Raw genomic sequence first — 22,715 nt, forward strand, 5'->3', positions numbered from 1 at the left:
TTCTACTATTTTAACCAATCACTATGAAGAAGAAACAGTCACGGCCTTTTCACTATATAAGCTGCTTTATAACAATATATCCCTGAGCCTCACTCCATGTTTTGGTTTGAGTGATTCTAGTTTGCAAACTGTTTTTTGGTGTGTGCACAATACCCTTTCACTAATTACTACTTCAGTGATTTATTGGTTTTACTTCAGCTGTTTGTGAACTTTTGACAATCAATGACACGCTATTGTCCTGGGATCTATATCTACTCTTGTCACCACTAGTCAACTGGCACGTGGCTTTCAGGACACCAACCGTCAGGGACAGCTCCGTAATTACTTGTTATTCCTTGAGTCGAACGATTCCGGGCGCATGGTGGTTACTTAGCCTTCATTCACCATTTGATTCTGTGCCAACAGGTCGTCCGGGTGCTTGGCCACTGGCACCGCCGAACCTGGCACCAGGATCGTGGCCTCTCCCAGTCAACGCTGGACCGAGAGAAGCCAGCAACCCCAGCTGGCGGGGAACGAGGGCTGAAGTTGGAGAAGGAGGACGCGCAAAGTCCCGCCCGCCGAGCGCCGCGACGCCTGGTGGGTATTAATAAGGAGAACCTCAAGGCCGCGGCCCCGCCGAGCCTCAGGCGCCCTGACGCCGCCCGTGCGAGCTCGGGGCGGACCCAAGCGGCCGGGCCCCCTTCCATAGTGGCCATGGGGGCGGGGCGGGGCGCGGCGCGCGCCGGCGCGTGGAGGCCGCGGGCAGTGGCGGAGCGCGCGGCAAAGGAGGGGCGCGCGGGGCGGGGACGCGCGGGGCGGGGGCGCGCGGCCGCTGAGGCCTGTGGCGCCGTCACCCGGCAGACTCGAGCGGGTGGAGGGAGGCGCCGCCGGCGAGGCGCGCAGAGACAGATCGGGGCTGCACTGGCGGCCGGTCCACCTTCCCGCCGCCGTCCTCCGGCCCGCGGACCGCGCGGTCCCGTTATCATGTCGTTGAGGCAGCGGCTGGTCCAGCTGGTCGGCAGTTTGCAGGACCCTCAGAAAGTGGCTCGTTTCCAACGGCTGTGCGGGGTGGAAGCGCCGGTGAGCCGCACCGCCACAGCTGCCGCCGACCCGAGGGAGGATGAGAAGGCGGAGGCGCCCCTCGCCGGAGAATCCAGGCGCCGAGAGCGGCAGCTGGGGGCGTCCGGAGGCCCCCCGCCGCCCGGGAGCGACCGCAATCAGTGCCCAGCCAAGCCAGACGGCGGCGGCGCCCCCAACGGCGTGCGGAACGGGCGGGCGACCGAGCTGGGCCCGGCCTCGCAGCGCCGCGCGGGGGTCCTGCGCCGCAACTCGCTGACGGGCGAGGAGGGCCAGCTGGCCCACGTGAGCAACATGCCTCTCTACTACCTGTTCTGCTTCGGCACGGAGCTGGGCAATGAACTCTTTTACATCCTGTTCTTCCCCTTCTGGATCTGGAACCTGGACGCCCTAGTGGGCCGGAGGCTCGTGGTCATCTGGGTGCTGGCCATGTACCTGGGCCAGTGCACCAAGGACATCATCCGCTGGCCGCGGCCCGCCTCGCCGCCCGTGGTCAAGTTGGAGGTTTTCTACAACTCAGAGTACAGCATGCCCTCCACCCATGCCATGTCCGGCACCGCCATACCCATCTCCATGATCCTCCTCACCTATGGCCGCTGGCAGGTAAGGGTCCCTGTCCTCGCCCGGCTCAGCCTAGGGGAGTTAAAGGACTCCGAGCCGTTGTTGCTGTCTGCAGTTATTTGAATTTGGCCGTTCCCCTCCCAAACCTCTCTTCCCACAGGTTTTCACAGTACCCGCAAACAGGCCCTTTTTAGCTTTTAAAAAAATAATGAAGCAATGGGGGAAACCTTCAGACTTAGTCGTCAAACTCTATTTTAATAGTAATACCTTTCTTGGAACCTAAAGTAAACACTATTCGTGGAGTAATACATTATCATCGGGCTTTGGTTGAGTTTCTAAGCGATTTTAATGTGATGCACAGAATATAATTATGATTACTTAATGTAATGTCCTTATAATTAATAGTTGGGTGACTAAGATTCACCCGTTTTATATGGTGCCTTTCGCCAGACTGATTTCTGTTTCAGGCGTAGGTAAAGTCATTGGCTTTATCCCGAGACAATGTTTATGAAACAAACATGGTCGTTCAAGCAGTGAAGTAATGAATTTTAAATGAAAGCCACCCTTTGTGGAAGTTAATGGAGCACCGCCTGACTGCTCTTTTAAAGGGGTGTGGTTGCTAATTTGCTGATAGACACAGTTTAATTAGCTTTTGGATCACTGATCTGAACTATCACTTTGAGCTACAGTATTATTGTTGAATTAGCTTTACAAATGGTTTTAAAGTTATTCTTAAAATTAGGGTTCTTGGTCAGACTAGTGGGTTTGTAAAAATGGTAAATATGACAGCAAGATCAGCCTGACAGCTGGGGATGAGTTTTTAACAGTAAACTTTTATATTTTGCCTACTTCTTCTGGCCTCCCATTTTTCAGTTTTTCATGGTCTGTAAATGTTACTTAGATTTAAAAGCTAATTCTTTTTTTATATAGAAGCAAAATTTATTCTTAGACTGATTTTTTATCTGTCTTTCTAAAATTCTTATTTTAAAAAGTATAGTTGGTTTACAATGTTGTGTTAGTTATCTGCCTTTTAAATTGTAAGGAGGTTTGTTCATTCTGCAGACCAGTCCCTTAATTTAAGAATAAAGTTAATAACTATGAAGAATCTAAAGAATCAGACTTCCTTGATTTTTTTTCCATTACAGCACAAAATCATCTCACACTGAGAAATACACATTCTGTATAAAACTCCATTATGGTAAGCTTACTTATCTCAGGCTTAATTTCAGTATAGATAAACCCTTGTCCTCATGGACATTTCTGTGCAGTGCATCTCTCTTACAGGAACATGGAAAGTATGTAATGTATATAGTAAGTTTAACCTAAGGAGATACACAGTAATATTCAGATTGTAAATTAGTGCTGCCTGTTTTGCATAATAGATAAATATCTCAAGTTTATTTAATCTAAATGCTTCAGAATTTAAAACTGTCATTGACTTATCATATTAACTGGTTAGCTAATGATGTTTCTCTTATTTTTATGGATTTTCCAGATTCCATAATGATAGAGCCTTTTGTAACTCCTCGTTGAGTAGCTATGTTGCAAGCTATTAATATTAGCAGTCCAAGAAAGAGAAAGTAGTTGTCGCTCATCATTCATTCAGAACACATGCTAACCGGAAGTCTGAAAACAGTACTGCTGGATTGTTTATGGGATGCAGCTATCAATATTTTAACACTTCAGGGTTATTTGAATTATCAGAATATGCTTACATTACAGTTTTTGAACAACCTAGTATATTTAATTCAAAGTTTGAGGAATTTATATATCTTACAGTTTTAGAATTTGAGCTAGACAGGACTTTAAAAATCACCTAGTCTCAAACTGTCATTTTACAGATGTGGAAACTGACCAGTTACATTAGAATTAATCTTGGAAAATTGTTTCTTCTTTTACGTGTCCACTCGAAGTTTGAATAAACTTCCAAAATTTGAATGATTGTCTTTGGTTAGTTGTTTTTTTTTTTGCGGTACGCGGGCCTCCCACCGCTGCGGCCTCTCCCGTTGCGGAGCACAGGCTCCGGACGCGCAGGCTCAGCGGCCATGGCTCACGGGCCCAGCCGCTCCGTGCCATGTGGGATCCCCCCGGACCGGGGCACGAACCCGTGTCCCCTGCATCGGGACACTGCACCACCAGCGAAGCCCTGGTGAGTTGTTTTGAAAGAAAGACTCCTGTACATGAAAGTTCTGTGTTTATAAATGTTTGGTTGTAATAATGCAGTACAAAAAACCAAAATGACTTTTTAAATTTTTTACTTTTTAAAAAAATCCTTGTTTTGATTGAAAACAAAAGTACCTTCCTTTGCTTAAGGTGTTTTGGTCCTCTTCTCTGCCAGTTAGTATTATAGTACTTAGAAGGCTTATATTTCCAGAGTGGGTAATGAAAAAAATATATATTGGAAAGTGGGATAAGAATTAAACAATGCAAGCCTAGTGTTTTTCTAATTAATAGCAGTTTTGGTTGACAGTTGTTTCCATCTGCTTGTGCTCCTACTGCTTATTCAGGACAGGTGTGTTTATTTCTAGTGCCTAGGATGCTGAAATGTCTCTGGAAACTGAGTTATCTCATATGCCATCCCTTTGGCTTGAGACAACTACTTCACTCACTCCTCACTTCATGTTCTTAACTTGAAATCTGGACAAGGTTCACTCACATGGAGCCTTTTAAATGAACCTTTTCTGTTTCATTATTCATTTGTTCTTAAAATGACAGTAAGCCAGAAAAATCACTTGGGGCTTCTGTAACGTGCAGTTTCTGCACCTTACCCCCAGAGATTCTGATCCATTAGATAAGTGAGGGGTGTTGCATTTTACTGAAATTCCCCAAATATTTTTGAGGAAAAAATGTACTTTCTTCAGTCCCTTCAAAAATATCAAGGAAGTCTGATTCCTTAGATTTTTTTTTTTTTAAATTTTATTTATTTATTTATTTTTGGCTGCATTGGGTCTTCAGTGCTGTGCGTGGGCTTTCTCTAGTTGGAGCGAGCAGGGGCTACTCCTCGTGTGGTACGCGGGCTTCTCATTGCGGTGGCTTTTCTTGTTGCAGAGCACAGGCTCTAGGCGCCCGGGTTCAGTAGTTGTGGCACGTGGGTTCAGTAGTTGTGGCTCACGGGCTCTAGAGCACAGGCTCAGTAGTTGTGCCACATGGACCTAGTTGCTCTGCGGCATGTGGGATCTTCCTGGATCAGGGATCGAACCTGTATCCCCTGAACTGGCAGGCAGATTCCTAACCACTGCGCCACCAGGGAAGTCCCCTTAGATTCTTCATAGTTATTAACTTTTTTCTTAAATTAAGGGACTGGTCCGCAGAACGAACAAACCAACCTCCAGCCAGTAAAATCAACTCTTGATCCTTAGAATATATTTTATATTTCTACAACATTGCTGTCTCAGTTCTTTTGCAGTTCGATTCTTTGAATCTTGTAAAGATATGTTAATAATACAAAAAGGGAGATTGAAACAGTATGGCTCCAAACAATTATTTGATATGCTGGAAGAATTTTTTCCAGTAATGCAAGATAGAAAGTGTTATGGCATTTCTCCAGGTATTAAATAGCTTGATCCATTGGCCAAGATAATGATTATTGCTCTCATATTATTTGTTGGAATTTTTTGTAGTCTGAATTGGGAAAAAAATAAGAAGTAAGGGACATCAGATATTAAGAACATAGTCTTTTGAAGAATAATCTAAAATAAAAAATAAAGCACTCCTTTTGTATTTATGTCTGCATGTTCTTTCCAGAAATAAAGTCTTAATTTTTAAATAATATGGCATATAATGAGTTCTAATTATATATTTAATTTAATAACATTAAGCAAGTTTTAGATGAATTTCATTTTTAAAAAATTAGTGACATCTCACATTTTATAGGGTTACCTATAGGTAACCTATACGTGTTACCTATAGGGTTACCATTCCCAACTAGGGCATATGCTTTCACTACTTTTAATAATAATAATAGTTATATTATTATCTTTATTAACATTTATTAAGGTCTTACTATGGGTCAGACATTGTTTGAAATGTTTATTACCTCATTTAGTCTGCTCTTAAAACATCCCAATGTTTGGTCCTACTATTAATACAAGTTTACAGATTAGGAAACTGACATAGAGGAAGGATAAATGACTTAGAGTAACATAGCTAGTGAGTCACAGGCTGTCTTTTTTTTTTTTTTAATTTATTTATTCATTTATTTTTTGCTGCATTGGGTCTTCATTGCTGCACGCGGGCTTCCTTTAGTTGCAGCGAGCGGGAGCTACTCTTCATTGCGGTGCGCGGGCTTCTCATTGCAGTGACTTCTCTTGTTGCGGAGCATGGGCTCTAGGCGTGCGGGCAGTAGTTGTGGTGCGAGGGCTCAGTAGTTGTGGCTCCCGGTCTCTAGAGCGCAGACTCAGTAGTTGTGGCACTCGGGCTTAGTTGTTCCGCAGCATGTGAGATCTTCCCGGACCAGGGCTCGAAGCCGTGTCCCCTGCATTGGCAGGCGGATTCTTAACCACTGCTCCACCAGGGAAGTCCCACAAGCTGTCTTTAAACTTACAGACAAACTCCAGAGCTTACAGAGAAAACTCTTTTCATATCATACTTTGTGATTTTTAAATAATCTTTGCAATAATAAAATTTTTGAAATAGATATGTGTGTTCTTAAAATACAAAAACAGCTTTTATATACCTTGAGAAAATAATGTGTACATACATGTGCAATAGTGACAAATATTTCTTTTAAACATTAAGTTGTTGACTGAAATCAAATGCTGATTTGATCACCTTTCCTTTCCTCTATCTTCCTAATATAAATAAAAAATTAAGCATAATGAAGTCTTTGGGGAAAAAAAGAACATAAGATATTCCATCATAATGTAGTTTATTGTAGATTAAAAAGGAAGATATCTGTGAGATCATGAAACAATAAAAGAAAGGCAAGACATAACAGTTAGAAAAGTAGGTCACAAATGAGAGAGACCAGAAAAGACTTCAAGAGCCAAGGAAACTGATCATTATAGTAATTCTTGGAAGAAACACAGTTTATTAAAAAATCAAATTGGTTCGCTACTTTATTTATTTTTACCTAGTATGATACTTGTGTTTGAAATGCACATTTTCCTGATTTTGTAAGTACTTATTATTAAATCTTCATTTTAAATTAATTTATTTGAACAGGTAATAGATTGTAGAAAATTCAATATTTACATAAAAATATGAAGAGGAGAGTACAGTTTCTCTTCTTTTTCTGTTCCACAGCTATGAGAATCTCATTTCCAGAGGGATTCATTGTTAGAAGTTTCTTATTTAGTCTTATAGAGATAGTCTTTACTTTTGTAGGCATATATTTATATAGTTTATTTTTCATACAAATGGCAACATACCGTTCTGGACCTTGCTTTTTTAATGTAGAAATATATTGGGGAGATTTTCCTTTTCTTTTACCCAAAAATTAATGAATACTAATTTTGTGCTTGCGATTGTCTAAATGCCTTACATGACTTTTAATCTCCATAAAATCCCATGAGTATTGTCACTGGTTTGCAGAAGAAACTGAGGCAGAGGGAAGATAAGTAACTAGCCCAAAATGACTCTGCAAGTACCTAACAGAGCCTGGATTCAGACCCAGGCAGTTCTGCTATGAAGTGACACTATACTACTGTTATATTGCCTCTCCGTATTAGCATTTTCCATGTTTTATACAGAGAGCTATCTGATTTTTTTCACATGTGCATGATGTTCCAGTATATTAACAGCGTAATTTATTTAAAAGTTGACTATTCCAGTACTGCCAGTTCAAAGACTTTCTCTATTTTTTTTCCTATCAGATTGTTGGTATTTTACTAATTTTTAAAAACTATACCTCTTTGGTTTTCTTTTTTTTTCTTTAAGTCCTTGCTCTACCTTCAAATAATGTTACACCATTTCAAGTATAGCAATAGTATACTTCATTTTTCCCTTTTCCCAACTTTTTTTTTTTTTTTTTTTTTTGCGGTACGCGGGCCTCTCACTGTTGTGGCTTCTCCCGTTGCGGACGCGCAGGCTCAGCGGCCATGGCTCACGGGCCCAGCCGCTCTGCAGCATGTGGGATCCTCCCGGACCAGGGCACGAACCCGCGTCCCCTGCATTGGCAGGCGGACTCTCAACCACTGCGCCACCAGGGAAGCCCTCCCTCCTTTGTATTATTGTTGTCGTACATTTTACATCTACATATGTTATAATACTCAGAATACATTATTATTTTTGTAGAGTGTTCCAGCATTATTTCTAGAAATATTTTTTTCTGCCTTCTTCTCTCACATCATCCCCTTCTGGAACTTCAATCTCATGTATGTTAGATTTGTTTAACACTGGTCACTTGTAAATCACTAATGCTATGATGATGATGATGACGATGATGAAGAAGATGATGATGACGATTGCAGTGTTTCTGCTCTCTGTGCTTCATTTTGGATAGTTTCTATTGCTACAACTTCAAATTCACTGGTCTTCTGCAATGCCTAGTTTTCTGGTAAACTCATCAAGTAGAATGAGATATGATTTTAGATACTATATATTTTATATCTGGAAGTTCCTATTGGGTCTTTGGTCTAGTGTACAATTAAATTACTTGTCAGTTTAATCTTTTTAGGCTTGCTAGAGTGGGTCTAGAATAACCATAGTCTAGAGCTAATTTAGCCTCACTTCTAAGGTGATAACCTTCCAAAGACTACCCAATTCCCTCAGCACTCTGCCTGGTGGGAAAGCAATTACAGGCCTGTGTAAGCTTTGGGAATTATTTGGCCTACTGCTTTCCAATAGAAAAGCCTGATGGATTTTCATCCCGTGTGTGCACAGGTTAGTACTCAGCCAGTGATTTGCAGAGACCCCTTCACCCCCACGGGGCTCTTTCTCTGTGCAGAGTCCTCTCTCCAGTACTCTCTTGAAAATTATTGCTGCTTTGATCTCTGGGAACTCCTGTTTCTCTCCCCTCAACTCAGTGAGACTGTTGGACTTTGTTTTGCTTCCTCCTCCTGTGCTACAGCCTGGAGACTGCCTCTAGCAGCAAGCCAGGGCAGTCATAGGGCTCATCTCATTTGTTTTCCCTTTTCTCATGAATCACAGTCCTGTGCTATTTGTTTTCCAGTATCTGAAAACAGTTCTTTCATATAATTTGTCTAGTTTTCTTGTTGTTTACAGTGGAATAGCTTTGTTTTCTTTTACAACAGTTAATCATTTATGGGCAGAAACAGAAATTCTCTTACCTCTACTGTTTTTTTTTTAACATATAATAGCTTACTGAGATGTAATTCATATACCATACAATTCATCCATTTAAAATATACAATTCAGTGGCTTTCAGTGTATTCATAGTATTGTACAACCATCGCCACAATCAACTTTGGAACATTTTCATCATCCCCCAAAGCAACCCCATACCCATAGCAGTTGTTCTCTATTTTCCCCCAATCCCTAGGCACCCCTAGGCAACCACTAATCCACTCTAGAGATTTGCCTACTATTGTCATCTCATGCAAATGGAAGCGTACATATGTAGTCTATTGTGAATAGCTTCTTTCACTTAGCATAATGTGTTAAGATTCATCCATATTATAGCATGTATCAGTAATTCATTCCTTTTTATTGCAGAGTAATATTCCATTGGATGGATATACCACATTTTATTTATGCTTTCATCTGTTGTTGGACATTTGAGTTCACTTTTTAGTTATTCTGAATAGTGTTGCCATGGATATTTTTGCGTAAGTTTTTGTGTGGACGTATTTTTTTTTCCTCTTGGGTTACTTACTAGTTTTTTTTTTCTTTTTTTGCGGTACATGGGCCTCTCACTGCTGTGGCCTCTTCCGTTGCGGAGCACAGGCTCCGGACATGCAGGCTTAGCGGCCATGGCTCACAGGTCCAGCTGCTCCGCGGCATGTGGGATCCTCCCGGACCGGGGCACGAACCAGTGTCCCCTGCATCGGCAGGCGGACCCTCAACCACTGCGCCACCAGGGAAGCCCACTTACTAGTTTTTGAAGCCTTTTATGTAGTGGTGAAATTTGCCTTTTGACTGTGGTGTGATTTGGAAGTATGTTTCCCTAATCATTACTTCTCTTCTGACTTTTTTTCCAAGGAGAAATTTTTCTTTTTATGTATCAATCTTTTTTTTTTTTTTTTTTATGGTACGCGGGCCTCTCCCGTTGCGGAGCACAGGCTCCGGACGCGCAGGCTCAGCGGCCATGGCTCGCGGGCCCAGCCGCTCCGCGGCATGTGGGATCTTCCCGGACCGGGGCACGAACCCACGTCCCCTGCATCGGCAGGCGGACTCTCAACCACTGCGCCACCAGGGAAGACCTATGTATCAATCTTTTATTTCATAGTTTCGCAATTTTGTGTAATATTAGGATGGCTTTCTACCATGGTTTCTTTTTTTTTAATTTAATTAATTAATTTATTTTTGGCTGTGTTGGGGCTTCGTTTCTGTGTGAGGGCTTTCTCTAGTTGCGGTGAGCGGGGGCCACTCTTCATCGCGGTGCGCGGGCCTCTCACTGTCGCGGCCTCTCTTGTTGCGGAGCACAGGCTCCGGAGCGCAGGCTCAGTAGTTGTGGCGCATGGGCTTAGCTGCTCCACGGCATGTGGGATCTTCCCAGACCAGGGCTCGAACCCGTGTCCCCTGCATTGGCAGGCAGATTCTCAACCGTGCCACCAGGGAAGCCCCCTCTACCATGGTTTCTTATAGTACTTTTATGGTTTCATTTTTTATGCTTAAATTTTTGAATCATCTCTTGTTTTGAGAAAGGAATCCAACTTGATATTTCCCAATGGCACCATTTATTGAATAATCCATTTTTCCCTACTGACTTGAACTGTCACTTTTATCATATATTAAGTATAGGTATATATTTGGGTCTATGTCCATAATTTGATTTAGAATTGATATATCTAATATTTTGTGCAAGTACTATACTATTACATTTATTGTAGTTTTATAGTTTTTCAGAATTCTTGCTGTTTTTATTTATCTTCGTGTACTTTCGATTCTGTCTAGTTCTAAAAGAAAAATCCTTTTGTGGTTTTTTTTATTAATTGGAAAGATAAAGTTGTCCTTTCACATTTAAGTTTTTGATCCACCTTCAGTTGCCTTGTACGTGCTGTGAGGTATGGATCTGATGTAATGTTTTATATAAATAATTAACTGACCTTGTGCCATTTTTGAATAGTTTATCCTTTCTCCACTTATCTATAATGCCACTTATGTTACATATCAAGTTCCCATATATGTATGGGTCTAATTCTGGGTTCTCTGTTTTGTTTCACTGGCCTGTTTGTCTCTCTCCTTAGCAATATTATCATCTTTCTTAATTGGTATAGTTGCTTTAGAATAAGTCTTGGTATCTGTTTATGAAAGTTCTCTATCATATTCTTCAAGACTGTGTTGGCTATTTTTGAATATTTGTTTTCAATATACAGTTTAGAACCAGCCCTTTAATTTCCATGTAAAAACCTGTCTGGACTTTTACTGAAATTGCAATGAATTTATAAATTAATATGGAGTGAATTGATAGCCTGACAATTTTGAATTTTCTTATGTTTGAATATGGTAAATCTTATTTATGTTTTCTTAAATGCATTTCATGAAGTTTTGTAATTTTCTCCATATGGATCAAGCATATCTTTTGTTGGATTTATTTCTAGTTACTTTATTTATTTTTGTTACTGTTGTAAATGATATCTTGTTAAAATTCAAATATTCTAACTTTTTGTAGCTGGAATATAGAAATGCCCTTGGTTTTTATACATTGATCACATATAAACTTTGTTCAACTCGCCATTAGTTTAATAATCTGTAGGATAGTCTCATCTGTTCTCTATAGGGAAAATCATCTCAGCTGAGAATAATGACAAGTATATTAGTTCTGTTGTAGTTGTACACTTTTTTCCTTCTCATTGACTGAAAAGCTTTAATCAAGGTAATGACATTCAATTCCACAAATATGATCTCTTCACATTTCTAATAAGTACTAGGCAATAACATAAGCCCTCCAGATATCAGAGTGACTAAAACAAATATGGTCTGTTTGCTCAAGGAGATTAGATTGGTGTTTTAGCAATACTCTTGTGTCTGTAGGATGGAAAATGGACTGGAGAGAAGCAAGACTGGAGGCAGGTAAGCCAGGCCTAGTAAGAGGTTACTCTGCCAGTGTAAGGGAGAGATGATGGGGACCTAGATCAGGAGACTGCGGACAGGCCTGCTGCCTGATTTAATATGACTTGTGAACTGTGAATGGTTTTCACATTTTTAAATAGTTGAATAAAGTCGAAAGAAGAATGATATTTTGTGACACGTGTACATTATATTATTCAAAATTTTAGGGGCTATACAGTAAAGCTTTATTGGAACACAGCCGTGTTCATTCATTACATAATTGTCTGTGGTGCTTTTGTGCTACAACAGCAGAGTTGAGTAATTGTGACCTTGATTGTATAGTCCACAAAGCCCAAGATAGTTACTTTCTGGCTCTTTACAGAAAAAGACTTTGCTGGCCCCTGACCTTTAGGTGGCAGTAGAGAGAAATGGTGAATTTGAGAGTTATTAGGAGGTAGACTGACAAGGCATGGTGATTAACTGGGTGTGGTTGTAAAGAGGAAAAAGTGGAATAAAGGATTATTCCCAAATTTCCAGATATTTGGAAAGGTGAGAAATATTAGTTTGATTTATAGAGATAGAAGATATTGAAATCAGGTCAGATTTGTGGAAAGGGGCAGGAGCGTGGAGGAGATGAGTTCTGTTTTAGATACGTTGAATTTGACATGTCTGTAAGACAGCCATTTGCAACTATCTAGGAGGCAGCTGTATACATGAAAGAGACCTGGACAGGTTTGGTGTCAACAACATAGACGTGCAGAACAAAGTGATTAGAGTGGATGATATTGCCCTCAGTGAGGATACAGAGTAAGAAGAACAGAGGGTCTATAGGAAAAAAAAATTTAAAGACATCAATATTTAAGGAATGGATAGAGTAAAAAGAACCTGGAACAGAATCTGACAAGTAGCAGTTCGAGAGGTTAAGAGGATATCTTAGGGATTGTCTAACTAAGGCAGCGTGTGTGTGAGTGTGTGTGTGTGAGTGTGTGTGTGTGTGTGTGTGTTGTGGGGGTGCAGTGTTCTAGTAACCCATTTGAACTAGCTTAAGCAAGCAAACAAACAAACAAAAAAACAAAAAAACGTTATTTGAAGGCTAGAGGGGGGCTGTCTCGTGGAAGTCAAGGATAAGAAAGTGCTACCAGGTCTCATGAGGGATTGGAGCTAGGCTCTGGAATGCTATCAGAACTAAAGGCATGCCATCCATCTTTGTTTCTTGAGGTTGCATGGTCTCTCATTTCTGCTTCTTTCTTTTCTGTCTGTACTTTGGCATGTGTATGTCAGCCTCACCCCTAGTTCTATGTCATTTCCAAATTCAAGCACGTAACAGAGACTGACTGACTTTCTGACTTTATTACTATTAGGAAAAAGAATCTGATCGGCTCAGCCCAGCCAATGGATTTGCTTCCCTAGAGCCAAGTGTCTGATTCAGGGGCTGTGGTCAAGAGAGCAGGATCACACAGTATGAGCATGTCTCCAGGGCCACACTGCTGGGTCTAAGTGGGGATGTTTGCAGAAGAGAGGCATATAGATTGGACAGTATCATAAAAAGAATATACTATAAACTACAAGTGAAAGAAAGAGAGGGTATTCTGGAAAAGGAAAGTAGTTAATATTGTTAAATGCTACTAAAGATAAACGGGATAAGTACCGAACCTTATAGAAGGCTTGGAAAATAGAAGAATAGGAAAAAGCTAGTGTTAACTTTATTTCCTTACAATTTTGAAATAATTGGGACCATATTGTATGCGGACTTTATTCTTTTTTTATTTAATATAATGTGATGGTAAATTTTGAGTCAACTTGGTTAGGCCACAGTACGCAGATTTTTGGTCAAACACTATTCTAGATGTTTCTGTGAGGATATTTTTAAAAGACACTAACATTTAAATCAGTAGACTTTGGATAAAGTAGATTACCTTCCATAATGTGGGTGGAGCTTTATCCAATCAGTTGAAGGCCTTAAGAGAAAAAAGACTGTCCTCCCCCAAGGAGGAAGGGATTCTGCTAGCAGACTGCCTTTGGACTTGAGCTACGTCAAGTCTTCCCTGGGTCTCTAGGCTGCTTTCATACCCTGAAGATTTTGGATTTGCCAACCTCCATAATCCTTAAAATAAATCCAATATAAAGCCAATTCTTTATAATAAATCTCTCAATATATATGTATACATATACATCCTATTGGTTCTTTTTCTCTAAAGAATTCTGAGTAATACATTGTCATAAATTTTCTATCAGTAAAAATTCCTAGAAAACTATTAATGAATGAAATATTTTCATATTCCTGCAAAATACTTTTTATACTATAGGGTTGTCCTTACTGTTGATATTATTATCTTTATAAACAAGGAAACTGCATTGCAAAGAGACTATAAAACTAGCCCATGGTCCCACACCTGAAGAAGTAGGCACCTTTCGGAGAGTCTGCCGAGTTCCCAGCCCTCTGAAGGTTCCCTCACCTATAGGGCTGCCATATTTTCTCTACGTGTTCTTGCCCATCAGGAACTGAGAAGAGTACTGTTTGGGCAGGTTCCTCAATGAAGAAGTAGTGAATTCAGAAAGTTTTATCTACCATGTGGACTGAAGAACAGAGAAACTAGTCTGCAGAAAAAGAAGAATGAAGTGGATATGTAAAGAGAAGAGATGGTCCTGTGACCGTCCAGTTTATAATTCCAGTTTCTTCTTGAAGCTTAGCCTCATTCTGCCATAGGGTCCTGTGAGATGCTCTGTATCTTTACAGATACATCTCTTTTTTTCCCTTCAAGATAATTTAATATCTGTTATTTACATTTTTAGAGTCCCAATAAATGCATGTAGTAAGTGGCTAGATCCAGGTCTGTGTAGCTCCAAAAACTGATATTTTATTTTATTTTTTTTGGCTTCGCTGCGTGGCTTATGGGGTCTTAATTCCCCGACCAGGGATTGAACCAGGCCCTCGGCAGTGAAAGCGCCGAGTCCTAACCACTGGACTGCCAGGGAATTCCCAAAAACTGATATTTTAAGCACTACTTTATTATCAATAAATGTTGATTTATTCATTGTTGTATGGTATATATAATTTTATTATAAACATATTTATATATAATCCTTGCCCTCATTTCTATTTCTTTAGTGAAGAATTCTAGGAGAGAGGTTACTGATTCAATGTATATGAACATTTATAGCTCATTGTGTATTGACAAAATGCTTTCCAGAAAGGTTGCCTCAATTTTTACTCCACTAGCAGTGTATGAGAACAATGCAGGATGTATCATTAATGTGTTCTTCCTGTCCTTTGTTGTTCATCTAAACACTGTCCATTCCTCAAATAGAAAATATAATATTTTTTCTTGGTGCTTGCCTTTGTCCCATGTTTAAGTTACTTTAAAATTTTTTGACTTCTACTAAGAACAGTCTTTGTAACTGCTTTTTTTTTAATTTAATTTTTTTTTTTTTTTGGCTGCTTTGGGTCTTTGTTGCTGCGCGCGGGCTCCCCCTAGCTGCGGCGAGTGGGGGCTACTCTTTGTTGCGGTGCGCGGGCTTCTCATTGCGGTGGCTTCTCTTGTTGTGGAGCACGGGCTCTAGGCGCGTGGGCCTCAGCAGTTGTGGCTCGCAGGCTCTAGAGCGCAGGCTGAGTAGTTGTGGCGCACAGGCTTAGTTGCTCCGCGGCATGTGGGAATCTTCCCAGACCAGGGTTTGAACCTGTGTCCCCTGCATTGGCAGGCGAATTCTTTTTTTTTTTTTTTTTTGCGGTACGCGGGCCTCTCACTGTTGTGGCCTCTCCCGTTGCGGAGCACAGGCTCCGGATGCGCAGGCTCAGCGGCCGTGGCTCACGGGCCTAGCTGCTCCGCAGCATGTGGGATCTTCCCGGACAGGGGCACGAACCCGTGTCCCCTGCATCGGCAGGCAGACTCTCAACCACTGCGCCACCAGGGAAGCCCGGCAGGCGGATTCTTAACCAGTGTGCCAGCAGGGCAGCCCTATAACTGCTTTAATTGTAAGTAATTTTATTAACTTACTGACATCAGTGAGTGTGAATGGAAAATGTCCTAATATAAAACATAATTCCAATTATGAGTGATAAATACTTAAGGAAAGCATATCAGTAAAAGTAAAAACATTTGGTAGAATAACGGAAGGAAATGTTTAGATAAGTGTTCTGTGATAGGATTTGCAATGAAAAGATTAGATAGTGGCATGAAATTAAAAACATCTAGGAGGTCATGTAATCTGTTTTGGGTTTGGTAATTTTTTATTGATTTGAAAATAGGAAGGATTTGTACATTTTTCTTTCATCTTTTTGCTGTTGTTGTTGTCATTTTGCTTTTTTCTTTGGCCGCCCAGCTTGCAGGATCCCCAACCAGGGATCGAACCCGCCAGTCTCAGCAGTGAAAGTGAGGAGTCGTAACCACTAGACTGCCAGGGAATTCCCTCTTTCATCCTTTTTGATAAGATCTAAAGACTTAAGTAAAAACATTCTTTTTAGAGGAAATAACATAAATTCAGCAGATAAAGCTCAACATTCTCTAAGAAAAAGAAAATAGAAGCTAGGAACCCTTACCAAACTCAAAATTATAACTTATTTGTGTAGTGATAAAAGTGTAAAGTAATAAGCATGGTAAATTGGAAAAATCATCAGAATAGGCCACTAGAATATAATACTAAATGTTATTTAGCATTGCTGGGTCTGTTTCTTATTTTGTAAAGAGAGGGGAGAGGAATTAGTGTACGATCCTTTGTACTTGCAATTAAGTGAAGTTTGTACCTAGCCTCCATTCTAAGAAAAACTAAGTAAAATGTATCTGTGGTATTTTTGATCCTAGGGATACAAGGAATTAAACAAATAATACACTTTATACAGCTTAGTATAGTGGTTAAGAGCTCAGACTTGGGAATCAGACTTCCAGTGTTTGAATCTCATCTCTGTAACTTAATACCTGTTTGATTTTGGGCCTCTCTCTGCCTGTGTCATTTAAATTAGAACACCTACCCCTTAGGGTTGTTCTGATGATTAAATGAGCTAATATTTGTAAAGCTCTTAGAATAGTGCCTGTACATGGTAAATTGTACGTTAAATTATTTAATCTATTAACATCTCAGTAGAAAACAAACTCACACACATTTCTTCTAACATCTGCCTAGAATTGAATTTGGGGTATAAAAAAATCCAGTTTGAGTTTTCTATTGCAATGCCTTTTGCATTTTGAAAATTACTGTACTTAATTGCCTTTATTCCACTTACTCTCCCAAGTGCTGAGGCAGCTCCAGAAGAGCTGTTGTCATCCCAGACTAGATTTGCTCCCAACCCTAGAGATTTGAATTAGGAATTAAAAAAAAAAAAAAGTCTCTACAGAATCTGTACTAGACACTGGAGAGATTTTCTGGGACCTTGTGAGCAAATAGGCTATATTATCCAAGAGACAATTAGATTAAAAATGATTTGACAGGTTACAATCATAATGAATTAATGAATTGGATACTGCCTGGAAGACGGGATTTACTAAATTTCTTTTGTTTCTACTCTGGTTTCTGCAGAGGGAATTAAGAATTTGTTGTTCACCTTAACTATCTGGAAAGCTGTGGGCTTTAGAGCTTCCTTTAGCAGCTCTAAAATGATGCAATCTATGTAATATTACATGTAGCCCTTATCTTTTTTCCTCACAAATCCCTTCCCTATAATAGGAATTGGGAAATGGACTTATTTTGTTAACATAAGGTCACATCAACTAGTTTGCTAATAAATAGTATGTCCTTATTGTGGTTTGTAATATAAAAGACATTTAAAATTATAATTAAGTTCTATTGATGAGTTCTTTTGCTAAATTGTGATATAAAAGTTTGACAGTGAAACAGTAACTAAGATGACAACAAATGTGTATAGGTCAAAACAGTAGATTGAGTTGAAAATGTTTTAGTACACATTTTTATTAATATGTACATTAAATGACTGTATATGGGTCAGATTTTGTTTTACCTATTTGAACCGACATATTACTCTACATTAGTCTACTGGTGTGGAAAGTACCATGAAGGAAAACATGCTATTTTGATTAAATTTTTTTGATTATTTATTTTTGCTTTTAGTGTAGAAAATATAGTTCATATTGTGTTGTTGAATGAAGTGGCTTTTATATTTCTATGCAACTTGAGTTACTTTGTTTTAGAAAGTGTATATTACTTTTAAAAGCTTAAGCTACAGAATCCTTACCTAATAATGTTTGTTCTAAAACAAGTATTGGAAGTTCCTAGTTTACTCAACAGGATTTTCAGATTGCAGTTTATCATGGTGAATTCCAGAGATGCTCTTAGAACTAAAGTTTAACATAGCCCAGGTTTGAGGCCAGGAATTGAATGATACCATGGCTTTTGACCCCGAGTTATCTTGAATGAGTTACTGTAAGACTGATGTTCTTAGTGGCTAAAGGCTTACATTTACTTCATTCAACAAGTATTTATTGACTGCTTACTATATGCAGACACTAGACAATAATTAAAATAAATACTATTATTTTACGTACATATAAGTATTTGTAATATATATGTACATATAGAATATACATAAAATATATCCTAATGCATAAATATATCCTGTCAAAGGTAAGGGTGTTTAATTTCTTTTATTAATGTTTTGTAGTTTTCAGTTTAATTTCTTTTATTAATGTTTTGTAGTTTTCAGTATACCATTCTTTTATTTATCTGGCTAAATTTGTTCCTAGGTATTTTATTCTTTTGGGTGCTCTTGTAAATTGAATTGTTTTTTTAATTTCCTTTTCAGATTACTCATCACTGGTGTATAGAAACAAAACTTATTTTTGTGCATTGATCCTGTACCCTGCAACTTGCTGAATTCATTTCTTAACTCTAGTAGTTTTTTGTGGATTCTTTGGGATTTTCTGCTTTTAACATCATGTCATCTGTGAATAGAGATAGTTTTACTTCCTAATTTAGATGTTTTTTATTTCTTTTCCTTGCCTAATTGCTCTGGCTAGAACTTACAATACAGTGTTAGATAGCAATGGTGAGAGGTAGACATCCTTGTCTTGTTCCTAATCTTGGAAAGCAGGGTGGGAGGAACCTTTCAGTCTTTCAACCATTGAACATAATAGTGTCTGTAGATATTTCATAAATGCCCTTTATCACGTTAAGGAAGTTCCCTTCTATTCCAAGGTTTTGAGAGCTTTTATTAGGAAGGAGTGCTGGATTTTGTCAAATGCTTTTTCTGCACCAATTGAGATGATCATGTGATTTTTTTGTTTTGCTTTGTTTTGTTTTTTGCGGTAAGCGGGCCTCTTACTGTTGTGGCCTCTCCCTTTGCGGAGCTCAGGCTCCAGACACGCAGGCTCAGCGGTCATGGCTCACGGGCCCAGCCGCTCCGTGGCATGTGGGATCATCACGGACTGGGGCACGAACCCGTGTCCCCTGCATCGGTAGGCGGACTCCCAACCACTGCGCCACCAGGGAAGCCCGTGTGTTTTGTTTTGTTTTTACTTCATTCTATTCATGTGGTGTATTACATTGATTGATTTTTCTTTGTTGAACCACCCTTGTATTTCTGGGATAAATACCACTTGATCGTGGTGTATAATACTTTTAATGTGCTGTTGGATTTTGTTTGCTAGTACTTTGTAGAAGATTTTTGCATCAGTATTCACAAGGGATATTGGCCTGTAGTTTTCTTGTGATGTCTTTGTCTGGTTTTGATATCAGAGTAATAACGGCCTCACAGAATGAGTTAGGAAGTGTTCCCTCTGCTTCTGTTTTTTGGAAGAGCTTGGGAAATACTGACATTAAATCTTCCTTAAATGTTTGGTGGAATTCACCAGTGAAGCTGTCTGGACTCAGGTTTTTCTTTGGAGGTTTTTTTTTTTTTTTTTACATCTTTATTGGAGTATAATTGCTTTACAATGGTGTGTTAGTTTCTGCTTCATAACAAAGTGAATCAGTTATACATATACATATGTTCCCATATCTCTTCCCTCTTGCGTCTCCCTCCCTCCCACCCTCCCTATCCCTTCCCTCTAGGTGGTCACAAAGCACCAAGCTGATCTCCCTGTGCTATGCGGCTGCTTCCCACTAGCTATCTATTTTACGTTTGGTAGTGTATATATGTCCGTGCCACTCTCTCACTTTGTCACAGCTTACCCTTCCTCCTCTCCATATCCTCAAGTCCATTCTCTAGTACTTTGGAGGTTTTTGATTACTTACTCACTTTCTTTACTTGTAAGTCTGTTTAGACTATATTTCTTCTTGAGTCAGTTTTGGTAATTTGTGTTTTTCCAGGAATTTGTGTATTTCATCTAGGTTATCTAATTTGTTAGCATATAATTGTTCATAGTTTTCTCTTATAATCCTTTTTTAAAAAAATAAATTTATTTATTTATTTTTGGCTGTGTTGGGTCTTCGTTGCTGTGTGCAGGTTTTCTGTAGTTACGGCGAGCGGGAGCTACTCTTCATTGCAGTGCGCGGCCTTCTCATTGCGGTGGCTTCTCTTGTTGTGGAGCACAGGCTCTAGGTGTGAGGGCTTCAATAGTTGTGGCACGTGGGTTCAGTAGTTGTGGCTTGCGGGCTCTAGAGCGCAAGCTCAGTAGTTGTGGCAAACAGGCTTAGTTGCTCCTCGGCATGTGGGATCTTCCTGGACCAGGGCTTGAACCTGTGTCCCCTGCACTGGCAGGCAGACTCTTAACCACTGCGCCACCAGGGAAGTCCGTCTTGTAATCCCTTTTATTTCTGTAAGATCAATAGTAATGTTTCCACTTTCGTTTCTGATTTTAGTTATTTGCATCCTCTTCTTTTTTTTTTTTTTTTGTCAGCCAGGCTGTAGATTTATTAGTCTTGTTGTTTTTTTTTTTTGTTTGTTTTTTTTTTTGCAGTACGCGGGCCTCTCACTGTTGTGGCCTCTCCCGCTGCGGAGCACAGGCTCCGGACGCGCAGGCTCAGCGGCCATGGCTCACGGGTCCAGCCGCTCCGCGGCATGTGGGATCTTCCCGGACCGGGGCACGAACCCGCGTCCCCTGCATCGGCAGGCGGACCCTCAACCACTGTGCCACCAGGGAAGCACTTGTTGTTCTTTTTAAAGAAATAACTTAGTTGTGTTGCTTCTCTTGTTTTTCTATTCTGTATTTCATTTTTCTCCACTCTTATCATTTTGTTATTTCCCTCAGTTGCTAGCTTTGCATTTAGTTTGCTCTTCTTTTTCTAGTCTTCAAGGTACAGAGTTGTGACTGATTTCTTTCTTTTTAACATAGGGCTCGACTGTTATACACTTCCCTCTGAGTGCTGCTTTTATTGTATTACATGATTTTTATTATGTTGTGTTTTGTTTGTACTTGTTTCTATTTTGTAACTTCCCTGTGATTTTATCTTTGGCCTATGGTTATTTAAGCGTAGTTTAATTTCGGGACCTCCCTGGTGGTCCAGTGGTTAAGAATCTGTCTTCTGGGCTTCCCTGGTGGTGCAGTGGTTGAGAGTCCGCCTGCCGATGCAGGGGACATGGGTTCGTGCCCTGGTCTCGTGCCCTGGTCCGGGAAGATCCCACATGCCACGGAGTGGCTAGGGCCATGAGCCATGGCTGCTGAGCCTGCGTGTCCGGAGCCTGTGCTCCGCAACGGAAGAGGCCACAACAGTGAGAGGCCCGTGTACCACACACACAAAAAAAGAATCTGTCTTCTGATGCAGGGTACACGAGTTCAATCCCTGGTCAGGGAAATAAGATCCCACATGCCACGGGGCAGCTAAGCCTGCACCGCAACTACTGAGCCCTTCCACTCTAGAGCCTGCGGGCCACAACTAGAGAGAAGGCCGTGGGCTGCAACTGGAGAAGCCCCCACACCGCAAGGAAGAGGCCTCGAGTTGCAATGCGTGCTGCAACTAAGAACCAACACAGCCAAACAACAATTAAAAAAAAAATGAGTAGTTTAATTTCTACATACAGTTGATCCTCATTTTTCATGCATTGCTTGTTTGTAAGTTTACCTACTCAGTAGAATTTGTCACTCGAGAATCAGTACATTCAGACCTGTGCAGAGTGGTGAAAAATTTGAGTCATCTGGTATACATGTTCCCAGCCAAGGCTGAGCAAGGCAATAAACTGCTTTCTTGTTTCAGCTGTTATACTGTAAACAAGAGTCCTTTTTGCAGTCTGTTCAGTACCACATTTGTCATGTCTTTGTGCTTTTTTTTGATGGCTTTGCTGTTTAAAATGGTCCCCAAGCTGCAGTGCTGTTTAGTGTTCCTACATACAAGAAGGCTGTGATATGCTTTACAAAGGAAATATACATGTGTGAAGTAAGATTCATTCAGGCACCAGTTATACTTCTTTTGGCCATGAGTTCAATATTAATGCATCAACAATATAGTACATCCAGAAAATGGAAGAGGAAATTCACTGATGTGTATGTAAGGCCACTCTGGAAATGCTGAAGTAGTATCTGTAGTGTCTGATGAAGCTATGGAAAAGATGGAAAAGTGGCTGACTTTGTGGATTCATGAGATGATAACCAATTAAAAAAAAGAAAGCATAGTGGACAGCATCATTATGAAGCTGAAAGCCAATGAAATCATGTTACCCAGAGTAAGGAAAATATTAAATTCTTCTCTTGTAGTACTGACTGGCCTGCACATTTCAAAAGACTATACAGCATGAAAAATGTTAAACTTGCAATAATCCTGAGTCAAGATCAAGAGGCTGTGGGAGAATCTTTAGGTTGTCTGCTAAGTGTTATTTAGGAAAAAGGCTATGTGGAAAAGCAGGTTTTCAATGCTGATGAGACTGGCTTATAGAACTATTTCTCCAGTTCTGTCAATGTTTGTTTCAGTTATTTTTGGGCTTTGTTTGGTGCAAATGTGTTTATAATCATTATATCTTCTTAAAGAATTGATCCTTTTATCAATACATATTGTCCTTTGTCTTTGGTAACAATTTTTGACCTGAAGTCTGTTTTGTCTGATTTTAGTAGTGCCACATAGTTCTCTCTGTTGGTTACTATTTGCATGAAATATGTTTTTCCATT

At 40.2% G+C, this 22,715-nt stretch overlaps 1 protein-coding gene across 1 annotated transcript in view; it reads left to right on the top strand.

Moving 5' to 3' along the window:
• Positions 1 to 839: 839 nt before the first annotated feature.
• Positions 840 to 22,715, top strand: part of SGPP1 (sphingosine-1-phosphate phosphatase 1) — a 36,623-nt gene continuing 14,747 nt past the window's right edge. The window contains exon 1 of the mRNA XM_060004433.1: positions 840 to 1,659. Coding sequence (XP_059860416.1) covers positions 964 to 1,659 — 696 coding nt within the window. The 5' untranslated portion in view covers positions 840 to 963. The remainder of the gene's footprint in view (positions 1,660 to 22,715) is intronic.

The sequence above is a fragment of the Delphinus delphis genome, chromosome 2, assembly GCF_949987515.2.
Source record: "Delphinus delphis chromosome 2, mDelDel1.2, whole genome shotgun sequence".
NCBI classification, from domain to species: Eukaryota; Metazoa; Chordata; class Mammalia; order Artiodactyla; family Delphinidae; genus Delphinus; species Delphinus delphis.